We start from the raw sequence: 16,400 nt of genomic DNA on the forward strand, positions 1-16,400 counted from the left end.
TGGTACCTTTCAGTACTTTTTCGGCTCTGAAATTTTCCTTCCATAATCTGTATATGGAATTTGGCTTCATTTTTTCATTGGTTTAGCTGCAGGTACCTCTAAATAAAGAAAGTTATTATATGGCCATCCTTTATTATTACACCATATCATAGAAACAGACAGCATGCAGCTTGATATTGCATGACATGCGCTGTTATACCTGTCATGTGAAAGTAAAATCACGTGAACTGACTCATTTGCTATTTCGCCTACTTAAAATTTTAAGCATGAAAGTGAAATTCCTTGTGTTACTTCTTCAATCATTTACTCTCAAGCCCCGTACAGTCCAAATGAATCGGAGCTGAGTTGTTCCGCTTCTGCAGGCCGAAACAATGAACAGAATTTTTCTTTTTATCTCATTACTTACTTCTTGAATCTCTGGTTTGGGGATAATGTCCATGTGTCAAAAACTGACGGAACCGGAAAAAAGAAAATGTCTTCATTCGGCCCCTTTTCTGTGACAGACACCCTGTAATTTGACCCTTAATCAATGAGCCTATAATTTACCCCTTTTTCCACCCAAAACTGGGAACAAGAAGTCGACAGAAGTACGTGACTTCCAGCAAAAAGGAACATCTGCGGGAAATCACTGCAAATGAGTATTCTTTTGTTTGATTGGAGGGACTCATTTCCATTTCTGGAAAGAATTAATATTGTTGGAGGAATTTAGTTCTTGGGCTTTTGAAAAATTGATGAGCCGTGGACAAGATTTTCGCTTTGAATTGTGTCTTCCAAAAGAGTTTTAACCTCATTATTTTTTTTTTCGAATAAACTGCTAAGCTACATCTTTCTGAGGCATCCAATGTTTGGAAAATTTGAAGTTTTTATTCTTAATTAATAAGTTAAAAACTCGATTGAATCGAAACAAGATGATTAAGGAAAAAAAATCTTTCATTTTCGCTTAAGATTTTCCGATTGAACTTTAATTCGCCTGTTAATAAAAAATATCCTTACTAATTAAATAATAGATATAGAAGAAATTAGAAGACATATGGAAGTAAATATTTCTTCTAATTCCTTTAATTCTTTTTGTTAATAACTTATTTTTTACCGAAATGAAGTTAAAATGTTTCGCCTTCAAATAAGAAATGCATTTATTTGTAATTGCAGTCATTGAAAACATGCAATTTTCTTTTTTTTTTATGTATGAATATAGCATTATATAGTATTTAGCTTGTAGAAATAACACTGTTCAAAAGAAGATAATTTTGCACTATAGGAATATGCAATGAAAGCACAAGACAGTATTCAATAGAAGTACATGATCGAATCATCATATTTGCTATTTCTTAATCATTTAAATTATTGTACTAACTTGTGTACAAAATATGTCCAAATATAGAGAGGTGCTTTTTTAAACCCACGCTGTGTTTAATTATCTTAATTAAGATTTTATATATTCAAATCTTCTTTATTTTTATGAAATGCAATTCTTTGATTTTTTCTACAAAATTCTTTTTTACCTTTTATTTGAATTGTTCAATACAGTCAGAACTATCCACTTCGACCAAAAAGAAAAAAAATAAATCCAAAATAAATCTAAAACACCTTTATATACAATAGGTGACCATAAAATACCTTTCCTTGTTTAACTCTTTGAACATTAACGGGATAGATAGTTAAAATTCATAGTCAAAGTGTTAAAGACAACTGAAGGCTAACCTAGTGAACGGAATAAAACCAGGTTTCATATGCACATTATGAAAAGCATAAGAAAATGAGTTTCGCAAAAAGTTTAGACATAAAAGTCAACAATTACACAAGACATTTTTGGTACTGTCAGAACGAAAACGGATCAATAATTGAAATGAATAGATAACTAAAAAAATATTATTATTCGAGTGATAAAAAGCACATACTGAAATAAAATACGTAGAATAGAAACTCACAGAAAATAATCGTTAATTAAATCAGCATTCTTCTAGCCCATATTCAACATTTCAGATGTGTTTGTCTCCCTGTCTACAAAGCTTTGCATTGGCGAGTTTTTTTCTTTTTAAAGTTTGTTTCCCTATGTCTTTCACAGTCTGTATAAAAAAATCTGTTTCCTTCCCTTCAACAGTTTCAATTGTAAGCCAAATTCAAATTTGTTTTGCAGTTTCTTTGTATTTCAGTATCTTATGTCAGTTTACGTTCATTTAATAAAGGCAACATTTAAGGATTCTGTGAATTCCAGCATTCAGATAATAAAAATTTCTTATTTTATTTATTTTTTTAATTACATTTTCCCAGTAACACACATATATTGTACGTTATTGAATGAAATTAAACAGTATTTGAAATATTGAAAATATTGTTGAATATTGAATAATAAGTATAATTATCTCATCATATTGCCGCATTGAAGAAAGACAGTCGAATCCCATGGCCTAATGGTCATGGCACTGGTCTCATAATCAAGAGACATGGGTTCGAATCCCGTTAGAGACAATGCGATTAATTGTATATGTAAATACTTAATTGTTTGATTTTATGTTTTCCTTTATTTCATGTTCCAGAAGATACTGGACACTAGAAGATACTTTCTTTAGTTTACCAGACAAGTGTTCTGGACTTTTCTTACTGTCGCTAGAAGAGTATTCTGGAACTTTCTCTGCTTGTATAAAAGCAGAAGATTTATCAGTTACTGTATTCTCAGTTCTGAGTTCAGTTAATAAATTGGTTTAGCTCTACCTCTTGTTTGTGTCATTGAGTTCTATACCATAGTATCTACTTGACAATATTGTGCTACCTGGGTTACAAGAAGAACGATTTGAAAAGTTTCAAATAAATGACAAAATGCTTTTTTTTAAATGTTCTATTTCGTTTCTTTGTATTTTAACAACTGTAGGTAATTTTGTTTCTCTTTGCGTTACAGTCGCCCTGTATCAAGATCAGGATCGATCTTCCCAGGATCATGCCATGAAGTCCAGGGACCACATGTACAACGACGTCATTCCCGAAGGAGATCTCATACTTCAGGTAAAGGAACATTTCTTGTCATTTTTCGAATGCATAGACTCTGAAAACGGCAGAAACAAATTGTGTAATATGGAATACATTCATATGACAGCTTATTATAGTGATCAACGTCATTACGTATATTATCTAATTGCACGTTTTGTTTGTTATTTATCGGAGCGTCGCGTCATGTTTTCTTCTGAAAAAATCTCATTGGATAAGAAAAGCGATGATATACACTTAACATCAATTAGAAAATGACTCCCCAAGATTTATCTGCAATAAAATAATAATCAATTATCAAAAATAATCGCTATTTCGAGAAATAAGCATCTTTCTTGAATTTTTCCAATTAAACTCTTTATAAAAGAGTAGTGAAAAGTTGATATTGGGCAGCTGAAGTTCTTCCGCCTTTTTTCAGAGTTAAATGTGATTGCTGATTATTCTAATTTTGTATGTAATATTTAATTAAATCCAGAACTAATAAGAGCCTTTGCTTTCAAAGCTTTCAATCTGTATATTTGTTGTAGAAAAAAACAATTGAGGCATTCTTAACAGAGGAAAAAACTTCTTAAAGTGTTGATTTCAGTATTTTTCATCAACTGTCAACCAACTATTAGCTATGGTGTCATTTTGCCCAAGCACTTCTATCAACTGAAATGAAAAAAAAATTGTTGTCTAAAATTAATGTATTAGAATTTGACCCATTTTAAAATATTTCTTAAGGAAATTGAGATCTGTTTGTCAATTATTATCTAGCTAAACTTAGAACTATTCTTTTAATTATTTAAAAGTTCGATGATTTATGATATTTAAATGCGTTTTTGTTACAATTAAAATAACTAATAAAACTTCAATTTAGGAATAATTAAATATTTTAATACGGAAGCATTTATTTAGCAGCTGGTAAATTTCTAAACTATATAATTGAAAATGAAAGCTTTATTTTGTTAAAAACATAATATAATAAACCAGTCACTGAAGACATGAATTTTCTCACACGGCTAGAGACAAGCAGTCTAAATGACTCCATTGCTATTTTTCTTTTTTTACTTTTGTAAACAGCACTGGAATTTATTTTGGAAGCAATATATTCTGGAAATTATGTAGTTACTAAAAATATTAATATTAAAAATGTCAAATGTTATAATATTAAATGCTGGAAAGATATTATAAGAAAAACCTAAACAATCTTTCAGTGAGTATTTAATTCGAATTACACTAATGTTGATAATTGTTGGGATTTAACAAACAGAAATAAAGAATACAATATTTTAAAATATTATTTTAAGAATATATATATATTGCATTATTCAAATTAAAAGCAGTTTCAGAGACGTGGAGTCAATGACTCCATAAATAACAACAAAAACTTTCAAAAAGAATAACTCGGTTATACGCATGTGTTCATAATCTTTTGCCAAAGTACCGCTGAAAGAACAACTTGAAGGTACTGAAGAGATGATTGTATTCAAAGTCAAAATATCACGTGATAATCAGAGCTAATGAACAACGTGGAGTCATTCTGACTCCTGTCTCCAGTTATGGGTAAAATATACCTTTACAAGATATTGCGAAATATATGTATGTGTGTTTTATCAGATTCTTTATTTCGTTTGAAATATAATATAAAATATATGTTTACCAGAAACATAAAATTACAAAATACATGCTTTTTTTTATCATATATATATTAACGCATTCGTCTTTGAAATGTTTTTCAGTAGACTTATTCGTAATAAAGTGAACCAAATTTTAATATCTTCTAAATTTTGAGGAAATTTTAATAACTAGATAAAAACTAGAATAAAAACTAGAATTTGCATTAAAATATGTAACTACCGAGAGACATTTGCTTCAGCTAAATCCTTTCAAATACGTTTCTTTCTAAAGGAGAGTCTATAAATAACTAAAAAAAATGTATATAAAAAAAAGTATAAAGAACTAAAATAAGACATATTTTTCCTCCGTTTTCTGTCATACTTTAATCTTTTTTTCTTACTTATGAAAAGTAAAAAAATGAAATAAAAACCGAGTAAAGTCTTGGGGGAAAAGGAAGACCGTGGTTCTTTTCGAAGTCTCTCTTGACCGTCGTCAAGGTAACGGCGCCAGAACCAGCCAAAACGGAGCTCCTGATTGGTCGAGGGATCGTTGACTTCCGACTGACTGTCCAGCTTCCGCGGGAGGGGGAAATGGCGTCTCATCTAATGACACGCGCTTACGTTGCCATGACGACCGTTGCCAGGTAAGCACGCGACTCGGCCCACACTGTACGGGGAAAGATAGTATCTAAGCAAAGAATGGAAGACTGAAAACGCTCGAAATAACCTCTAGGGAATACTAAGCGAAGCAGAATTGGATGGTTTCAGCAAACGAAACGGCCCGGTGCTATTGTTAAATGCGACTTAATGATCTCAAGCATAGATTTCCCAGATAGAAATGTGACAGAAATCCCGTAGTAGCTAGAAAATGGCACGCTTTCTGGGTACCGCGTAAACATGGAATACTATTAACGTCTGAGGCCTTTGTGTTTAGGAATTTGTATTGATTTTTTTTTTTCTATTTTGTAGTATCTATAGAATAGTAATAGTAAATAGAATTATTTTTATTCGCTTAAGAGCTTTTTTTTTTTTTGAACTATTACTGAAACTATTTATTTAGTTTTGCTTAACAATGCAAATAATAAAATGATCCTATTAACTAAATGTATAATTTATTTCTTAAGGAAAGCTTTGTCACTTAGGAAAGATATTTCATGTATATTCATTATAATCTTAAAAGGGTTTTTTTTTTTTTTTTGGTATCATTTCTTACATACGAAGTATGCAAAATACTGTAATCGTCAAAAAGTTCGAAGTTAAGTAATTTCGGCGAATCTCCACGAGTCAAACATCTTTGAGTCTGAAAAATATATTTTTGAAATTATGTCTCTCTGTCTATGTAGAGTAATTGTCATACCGTTGCCAGCAATATATGACAATCATTACGCCCTCGTAATGATTCATAAACATCTATTGTAAACCTGCTGAAATTCGCGAAGTGAGTTTTGTGATTTTTTACCTGGCTATATAAGTACCTGCATGATCAAAAAAGTTTGTAAGTCTTTTAAAAGTTTTAATTAAAAATGACAATGAAATATAAATCTCAAAATCCAAATTTTTGGACTTCGAAATAGCAACATTGTAAGAAAGAACTTTCGCCATTTCTTAAACATTAAAAAAAAAAGAAGAAGAAAAATCCAATTTACAACAGATAAGAAAACCACATATTTAATATAAAAACTTTGCAATTAACAAAAAATAATTTAACTATACCAAAAAATTATTTAGCTACCTATTGACAAAAAGAGAATTATTAAATGTTGAATGGGAGTACTAAATAGATGATTAAATAAATGTAGGGGTTTGTTAAAATGGTATTATTTTATTTTCAATAGAAGTTTAATTAAAAAAACATATAATTAACCTAGATTACATTTTGATGTTTTTTTTCAATGCTCTGGAAAATTCATACTGTTTAGATGAACCATTTCGTAAAAATCGGCTAATTTTATTTTGCCGTAATGAATTTTTTTATTTTGTTTCCTTTATATTTTTACATTTGAATAAAAAACTTCGCAAAAAGGGGTGACAACAGAGGGGAAAAATTAATGAAAAAGTGCTAAAATGCTTCAAAGTTATTTGAGTAAAAATTTAAACATTTTGTTTGACTTTCATTTAATTAAAATGCTGAAAAATCCTATTACTCATGAAGTAAGTAGTGTCAAATTTTATAACTCTCTTTTTCTTTATTTATTACTGTCAACCTATTTACAGATAATATGTATCAATTTACGGGTTCATATTCATAAAAATGCAGTCAAAATAATTCTCGTGCATCGAAACATTAAAAATCAGATTTCCTTTCATTTTGATACATGTTGAATTTACATGAGAGTTATTATGTGCAAATGTTAGTAGTATAACTGGTTAGAAATACAATATTGGAATCATATATCAAACCACAATTGGTCTTTAAAAAATATAAAAATGGTTCAATAAGCAATTGAATGAACGAAATAACATGCATATAAAATAAATCGTAAATTTATTTTATATACATGCTCTCAAGAGAGAGAGTATTATACATGCTCAAGTTTATATACATGCTCAATAGACAGTATTTTTAAATTACAATGACAAGGATCAAATTCAAGGTCAATTTTAAAAATTGAAATTTATTCAAATAATTGAAAAGCTCTACATATAAAAGAAAAAATTAAAAATAATAATAATAATAATATTTTATTAACTTAAAAAGGCAATTTTTAAACCAGTTTTCTTTCACAAAAATTTTTATTAACTAAACTGAAATTTTGTACAAAATATATTAAAAATTTTTTAACTAATCGTTTGCTTTGTAATAGAAAAAGCTACTTTATATTTTTAGAGATAAAACTTCAAGAAATAAAAAAATGATTGCATACATTTTCAGGAATTCGTTGTCAGACATCCAGTATTTCTTAGCTTGGTTAATTTTTATGATAAAAGAAAATCAATAAACTTATCAGATCTAAAAAGCTGAAAAATTTTGTCGATTGCATTTTATTAAAATCATGCATAAAAATCATGATTAATTTTAATCATGAGTTAGTTATTCATTAGTTTTAGTCATTTTAATTTTGGAATCCATTACTCATTTTGTAAGAGAAAAAATTATATGGTATCTCAAAAACGATATGGTATATACCATATACTTAGGTGTTAGGTATTAGTTACAGTTCTCCGAGATCAGAAACGATAAATTAATTCACTTTGACTTTGTATCTTGAACAAAAGAAAATTGCATTAGTAGTGAATTGTATGGATTTATATTTTGCATCTGACCATAATTTCTGATGAAATATAATGAAAAAAGAATTATGAAAGAAGTGGCTTTTTGTCTTAAAAAAGCAGCCTAAATTGAAGATTATTCTAATACTAGCCGCCTTTGGCGACCAGCCGGTTCGCCAATCTTAATGTTCGTTAAAATTTTAATAATTAAATATTTTATGCAATTTCTACTTTAATAGCTTCTTCATCAAAATATTTTAAAACTTCAAATTTTGATTATCATATAATTCATTCATAATATTATAAAGGCCTTCAGTCATAACGTAATATGTATCTCTCTCATTTTCTGTTAGCACCCGTAGAATTTATGCTTTAAATTAAAGTGGAAAGAATTTATCTTCAATTAATATAATAATATTTTTTACTGAAACAAAGCATTTTTTTATAATCTGATTACTGAAAATAGAGTCACTCAGCGTTTAAACTTTATGGGCACTAAAGAATATCTTTTTTAATTTATGTAATATCTCAAGAGTTGGTCAACAAAATTTTCTTAGATTCATTATGAGCAGATCGATTAATTAACAATGTTTAAATTTAAATGCATCAAACACTAAGAAAATAAAACGAATCGTTTAAAATAAACGGTTGAAAATAGGTTTTAAAAAAACTACTTAAAAAACGATGTACTTAAAACTATAAGCATATACAAAAAATATATAACTAACATAAATACAATTTACTTACAAAAGCATGCAACTAACCCAAAAATAATTTAAATCATCCATTGATAACGTTGTCATGGAAACAATCGGAACAGAATGCGCATGCGTGAATTTTCTTCGCCGGTTACGTAACGCAAATACGTGATTTTTTCTACGCCAGTTGGGGTAACGCTATGCGGATTAGACATTTTTAATTTCCTTTATTCTGTTTTATTTTAATTCAAAAGTACTTCAGAATGAATCTGAAAGATTGATTCATTAACAATGTTTAATTTTAAATGCATCAAACATTAAGAAAATAAACAGAACCGATTGAAATAATCCGCCGAAAAATTTTAACCCTAGCCTCATTACTGTTGGGAGAAAAAAAGACTGAAGCCTTTCTCGTTTGGCGCTGGAGATAATGGAAGATTTTTTTTGGCGGAAAAGTTGGCGGTGGGGAAAATGGAAGATTTTTTTGGCGGGAAAGTTAGTTTTTAATTAATAATTAAAATTCTAATTAAAAATTCGAAAAAAGAAACCCCAGGTGCACATTCCCAACCTCCAAGGTATACATGTACCAAATTTGGTAGCTGTATGTCAAACGGTCTGGCCTGTAGAGCGCCAACACACACACACACACACACATTGAGCTTTATTATAAGTATAGATATAGATATAGATGAAAACAAACCAAGCAGCATTCAGAGGTCTAATACAAATTAAATCTGAAATGTTCTTTTTGAATTCGATTAATTATCTCTCTGAAAATATGTCATATCACTTCAAATATTTCGGTATTCGAATTAAAAGAAAGTTCTGTCACAAATGATAAATCAAATTCGGCAGGATACAAGTCACGTGAACAAAAATCGTACAATGAACTATCTCTGCAGGTTTTCTTTCAATTTCAATAACAATATTTCTGAATACCACAATTTTGTCGGTATCTTGTTTTCAGACCAAGAACAAATAAATAAATAAAAGATTCCACAAATAAAGGTCGAACATTAGCTTTTCTTTCTTTCCGTCGGATAATTAACCTTCCCTTCGCCTTTTCTGTGATACAAAAACACCGATTTCTAATGAAAGAATGCAGATTGCAAAATCCCTCTACCGTTCCTCTCCCCCCCCCCCTAAAAACCGCCAACACAAAGGCGACTTTTCACTCGTCGACCCCGGTCCCATTACAGGTGGCCCCCACGAATCATTTGCAATAAGACGAATACACATCGATTTTTTTGCCCCACACTATACAGTTTCTTCATTTCTGTTTTAGTCAGTGTCTAGCACTCGGCGTCTCCTGGTCTGTGTCTCATTAGTATCTGCCAAGCTATGAAAAGCGCACAGGAGATTAATAGACAAATTCTTTACACATTGCCCCCCTTTTTTGACAAGTACCCCCCTGGCTTAAAAAAGTGACTTCTGTGCGGCTTTCTTTTGTACCTGGCTTACCTTCCGATGGAGTGTCGCTATTCAGTCTTTTTCTCTCACTCGTATTTTTTTTTCTTGTGAGGGGTCGTATGCTAATGAAATTACCGGTAAAAAGTAATGGAGATATGTTTTATATTTTTCTTTTCTTTTCCTTTTTTTCCTTAAGAAGTGTACAGAAAGAAAATATTGGTATCCTTATAGCATTCAACCTCAATAATCTAATAGCTATATATACTGGGTGATTCAAAAGTCTGTTAACATTTGAAAATTCAATAATTTACAGAAAAATGTAGGTAGAGTGGTACAAATTGATGCACATGCTTGAAATGACTCCCCCGCTCCCAAAAAAAGTGCAAAAAACGATCAATAGATGGCTCTTTATGTGATAACAGAAGCAATAATTAGCAATAACAAATTATTTTTAACAAATACCGTGTTCTCTATCACAAATGCTCAACATGCCGACCTACATTTGCCAACAATACCTGTAGTCGTGGATAATGCTGTAAACAGCTTTGTACAGCATATCTGTAGTTGTGGTGAGAAATTGTCTCCGGATATTGTCTTTTAGCATTCCTAATGAGGTCCGGCGATCTTGGTAAACTTGCGACGTTAGATCACCTCACTCAATTAATAAGGTTTCCACTACAGTTCTTGGAGTTTCGGTAGCCCAAATTCTGCAGTTGAGGGAGTTGACAGACCAATGTGTGAAATGAGCTTCGTCGGCCGTAACATGTTCAACAAACAATCGCCATCTTCTCCCATTTTCTGCATTCTTTTTTTTCTTTTTTTTTTTTTAAATAAAACCCTATGTCATCTCAAACATTCGCGTAAATTTTTACCTCTCTGTCTGTATTATTGAATTTTCCGAATTTGAATTTTTTTAGATGATAACGATACTTTCTCTTTGTACACTTTGCATACGCGAAAGAAAAAAACTAAAGATAAAATTCCATTTCTCAAAAGAACAGTTTTAGCAGTAATATTTGTTGTGTGAAGAGTTATTTATTTTAATGCTTGCTTCCATAAAGATTCCTTACCCAAAAATCATTGCATTTTTTCTATACTTATTGTATTTAACCAGGAAAAACGACCGCAGTCCCATTTTTATTCAAAATTTTTTCATTGTCTCTCTTTATAGACAGAAAGAAAAGTATGGATATTATACTAATGTATGACAAATAAAAAGAAATTAATTTGGTAAATTTTTAATACAGTAATTTAAATCAAGAGTATTTTACTACTTTATTTCTTGCTAACCAGCTTAAGTATGTGTTACTGTGGTTTTTACAGATCCAGAAATTTCTCTTCATTTCTCGAATATTAAACTCTGACGTAGGTATAAAAATATATCCATTTAATTTCAAAACTCAAGAAGTTAATTACTGCACAACTAATTAATAAAGAAATGAATTTTTTTTAAAAAATGAAAAATGAATTTAAAAATTCTTTTTTTGATTACAAGTGTTTTTCCTCTTATGAAAATCAACCATCAAAAATATCTATGCAATTTCTCAGCATTCTGTTATTAGCCCGAAAATTCCTTACCTACTCCCAAATTCAAATGTTATTAGCCCGAAAATTCCTTACCTACTCCCAAATTCAAATGTTATTAGCCCGAAAATTCCTTACCTACTCCCAAATTCAAATGTTATTAGCCCGAAAATTCCTTACCTACTTCCAAATTCAAATGTTATTAGCCCGAAAATTCCTTACCTACTCCCAAATTCAAATGTTATTAGCCCGAAAATTCCTTACCTACTCCCAAATTCAAATGCTATCACCCCTTTCAACTGCGTAAAAAAATGTGGATATTGGGAAAGAATATGAGTATCATGAAGGCCTAGATTTTCACTTTAAGTCTCCAACAAGAGCGTTTTGTAGCATAATAGAGAAAACTGAGCATGCCTTTTGTAAATATTTTTTCGAGCGATAAAAATCAAAATGTGCAACGGAACTACAATTTCAATAACAAGATCACGTGCTAAATTTCATTTAACTAAGTCGCTGCATTTTCGAGTATTTCGTTTAAATGCATGCGAATGTATAGACAGATGTTAACCCTTTGACGGATTTGATTTAAAATTGATATAGATATCTAAAGAGTAGCCTTTAAATATTCAAACTGTATACGAAATTTAATCCATTTAGTACAGTATGTTTTGTAGTTATAATGTTCAATTTCATTCAGACTGACGCTATAGATTCTTGCAAATAGATTTCGTTTAAAACTATAGAGATCTATAAACTTAGCGTAAAAACAAAATTTCATAATTCTAGTTCAAGTGTTTTACCGTTTTCAGGGATAGATATACTTCCAAAAGTTTGTTTTTCGGATTTTGCGATTTCATAAACAAGAAAGTAAAAATGCTTCGAGGAAAACGAAGAATAAGTTCTTTCTTTCCGGGGAAAATAAAATCTCAGAACTTTGGGAGACTACATTATAGACAAATTAATAGCATCACGTTTAATGCCCTCTACTATATCGAAATTCAGCATAAAAGGATTAATTAAGAGCATAAAATCGATAGTCAAGATTTTTTCCGTTCAAAAATTAATTTTTAATTCACTCTCTTAGTACGTTTTATTAAGGTTTTAATACAAACCATGATAAAACAATTTATCTTTACTTACTTCTTCACGTATGCTTTTAAAGAATTTAATTTTTGAAGAAAAAAATATAAATAAACCATAAACATTTTTACCATGTCAAATTCTACAGAACAAAATACCGGCACAGGAGTTGTGTTCATTATATTATATTTTATAATTATGTCACTGTATTCAAAACAAAAATTTTTAATTTTCTCCCCGCATTCAAAACAAAAAGTTTAAATTTCTTCACTGTACTCAAAACGAAATAATCCACCATATTCAAAATAAAAAATTTGAATTTCCTCACTGTATTCAAAACGATATAATCCACCGTATTCAAAACAGAAGATTTGAATTTCCACACTGCATTCAAAACAAAATAATCCAGAATATTTAAAAAAAAAAAAAAAAAAAATTAATATCTTCACAATATTCAAAACAAAACAATTCACCGTATTCAAAACAAAAACAAAAATAATTCAAAACAAAAGAATAATTCAAAACTAAAAAATTAAATTTGTATCGACTCTATTATTATTTATTTCACACTAGTCAACTCTCAATTTTGTGTAACATTTTGCAATACCAAAAAATTGTTTTCAAACTAAGCAAGTTTGTGCATAAAAAAAAGTTAGTGACATGATTAAAATTGGTTATGTAATAGTTTATTAGTCATTTTTAAGTAAATGATTGATATTAAATTCTTTAGGCTTTTCTTAAATCCAACCACGAAATTTCAGAAACAGAAAGTTTTGCTTTCAATCTAATTTATTTGATTTGATTGAAATAAAAAGAAAAAAAACATATTAGTAAAAGTAATTTAAAATAAGTAACTACGTTAAAAAGTAGATTTTTTTTTTTTTTTTTTTTTTTTTTTTGTGAAATAGTGAAAATATTTTTATTCAGTCTTCTTGATCTCTAAACAGCTTTTGTTATAAAATCGTCTGAATTTCGTTTTTTTTTTTTTTTTTTTTTTTTTTTAATTCTTTGGAAAGTAATGTTGATATTTATATTTTCATAATTTATATTTTAATGCTATATCTAATCTTTAAATACTCTTTTCTAAAACTCTAAATTTTGTTAATTTTTCGAAGAATCTCAAATTCAAATGCAACGAATGTTTTTTGTTCATATTTTAACAATTGTATAACAATTTCACAATATGTTTTATAATTCCTGAAATAAATAATAAGCAATCTATTTTTAATAAAATTTTAAAGTTACATTAATGCTTCATAAGATGGCAAAAAAAAAAAAAAAAAAAAAAATGTTTTTTTTTTTCATGTTATTCGTCATTCTAACCCAAATATTTAAGAAATACAACCTATTTCTTAATTCATTTACTTGATAATGTATTTTTTTTCTAAATTTTGAAATATGCAAAATTTTAAACAAATCATTTTTACAAAATTTGAACTAGAATGTTTCGTTTTTATATTTTATTTTAGCACCAAAAAAATCTTTCATTTTTTTTAAAAATAGTTTTTGTTTTTAATTGATGTAATATTTTTGCTTAGAGGGTATTAATTTGTTTTTAATCTATTTTATAAAGAAATTCAAAAATAAAATTATTTTATAAGATCTCTTTCAAAAATTCTTCCTGATCGTATTCACAAACATTAAATGTATTTACATCTATATTTCTTCCCTTTTTTTATTCTACACTATCATCTTAGTTAAAATATTAATTTAAATAAAGTCAAAAAGTATATAAATATATGCACTTGACTTTTATTGATAGTAAGATAAAGCCATTCTTCTCCAATAAAATAGTGAAAATATGTTCAAATTACCTTACAAATCCAGTTCTTTACTCTTTTTGAGTAAAAAAAGCCAGATCTCATTTCAAGAAGCCTTCAACAACACTTTCCCTACCTGCATGCACCTTTTACTACAACAATGCTGACGCGTAGACCCCCCTCCCAGTTACAACATCTCATTACCACACCGAGGTTGATCCCTGACCCCAGCCTCATTGTAGTACTGCCGTCGGCGGTCCCCAATGTTTGCCCACACGCAGAGGCTCACACAAAAGAGAGCAATTGTTCGCTATGAATGATATCAACCTGCTCTCCCCTCTACCTTTTTATAACAAATGAACCACGAGAAAAAAAGGGAATAGCCGGTTTTTATGATATAAAAGTTGGCAGTGCATGTAATATAAATGGACTTTTCTTCAAATGTTTAAAAACTAGATAAGTATTTTTGAAAAAAAAAAAAAAAAGATTCGAATCTCTAATTTAAAACATTCGTAGCATGGTGATGTTTTAGAAACGATTAATCGATTTGGACATTATTTTTAAAATTTGATCTTAATTAAGGCAATAATAATGTGTACACAAAAAATATATTGCTACAATATGTGAGCGTATAAGCGCAGTTACTAAAAGAGATAAAAAATATTGTTGCAAAATGTGCTTTAAAATAATTTGAAGAATTAATGAAAATCGGAGAAAAATTGCATAGAAATAAAATTGATATAACTGAAAAGACAAATTTTCTTAAAAGTAATGTCGAAATGATTTGTATGCAATTATATGTTTTAGTGTTCTCGAAGAAAAATGTTACCATTTCGATTCAATTTTAACCCTTTAAAAGGCCATTTTATTTTTCTAGTCATAGTATATTAAAATATTTTTTTAGAATTGAGATTAGCTTAAGAAAAGGGATTCAGTTAGGTTTTTAGATAAATTTAATTTGATTAATTAATTAATTTGGTTAATTAATAATTAAGTATCAAATCAAGACATTCCATTTTGTATGAAATAAGAAACTGAAGCATCCAAGTTTCTGCCTTATTGAAAAAATGTGTCAGAACTTATACCAAGCCACATAACTTCATTCAAAGATTGATGAATTTGGTGGGAAGTATACTTCCCATGGCCTTAAAAAAATTAATTCAAAAGCTAATTAATATTTTAAAAAACTCTTCTTTAGTGAGTATCTATTACTCGAGAAGTAACCATATGCCAAATTTAATAGCCCTCGAATCAAAGATGCGCGTTGTAGAGCGTTTTGACTTAATTTTCATCGCATAACGCAATTTACAGATAATATGCCCGCAAACAAACATTTTAATAATTTAGCAGATTTACTTCATTTGAATAGTACAGTTTTAAGAATTAGTATCTTGTCAGTATATGAAGTGAATTCATCACATTAAAGAGAATTTCTTCCTCGGTTTTGCAATGGGATATGTTTTGTTTGATATTATTTTTCTGAAGATAAATAGCATGGGTTGCAATAATATGCAAATAATAACTTTCACCTAAAAACATTATTTATGATTTTTTAAAAATATGAATGGCAAATAAAGCAAAGGGAAAAGTGAGGTTAGAAGATAGAAAAATTATGATTTTTGAAAAATTTGTATTAAAATTCTTTAAAGTACTGATTCACTTTGAATTGTTAAAAACCACCATTGGCATAATTCTTCTTCTTGATACAAAATAATAATAATAACAAAATCATGAAAAAAAATTAAAAAATCGGATTAATAAAAAAGAGGTTATGAAAAAAAAAAATCCACAGTTTACAAGAGTTCACTTTCTAATTCTTACAAACTGTATATTTCTTACGAAAAATTGTGCAACGTTTTTTCTACAATGAATCGCAATATGGCTGTAATTATGAGTGGCCGATATTACTGAATCTTATACGAATCGCAATCAGTGACCTGGGAACAAAAGAGGGAGGGCAAAGCTCCAAACATTATGGAAGCAAAGCATTAATGCATTTGTGCGACTCAAATGGATCAAAAGGCAAATAATAATAATAAGACCATTCTCCTGAAACTATTTATCCTTATTTTCATTACTTACTTTCCTTATACTTCATTACTTACATTCCTTACCTCATATTTTCAAAATGTTAACAA

The 16,400-nt window shown here is 29.0% G+C and overlaps 1 protein-coding gene across 2 annotated transcripts in view; it reads left to right on the forward strand.

The window, feature by feature from the left end:
* LOC129985192 (uncharacterized) overlaps positions 1-16,400 on the forward strand; it is a 201,813-nt gene that overhangs the window by 153,106 nt on the left and 32,307 nt on the right. For both annotated transcript variants that reach the window (XM_056095124.1, XM_056095125.1), the window contains exon 3: positions 2,897-3,000. In XM_056095124.1, coding sequence (XP_055951099.1) covers positions 2,897-3,000 — 104 coding nt within the window. The remainder of the gene's footprint in view (positions 1-2,896; positions 3,001-16,400) is intronic.

Source organism: Argiope bruennichi, chromosome 9 (assembly GCF_947563725.1).
Source record: "Argiope bruennichi chromosome 9, qqArgBrue1.1, whole genome shotgun sequence".
Lineage (NCBI taxonomy): Eukaryota > Metazoa > Arthropoda > Arachnida > Araneae > Araneidae > Argiope > Argiope bruennichi.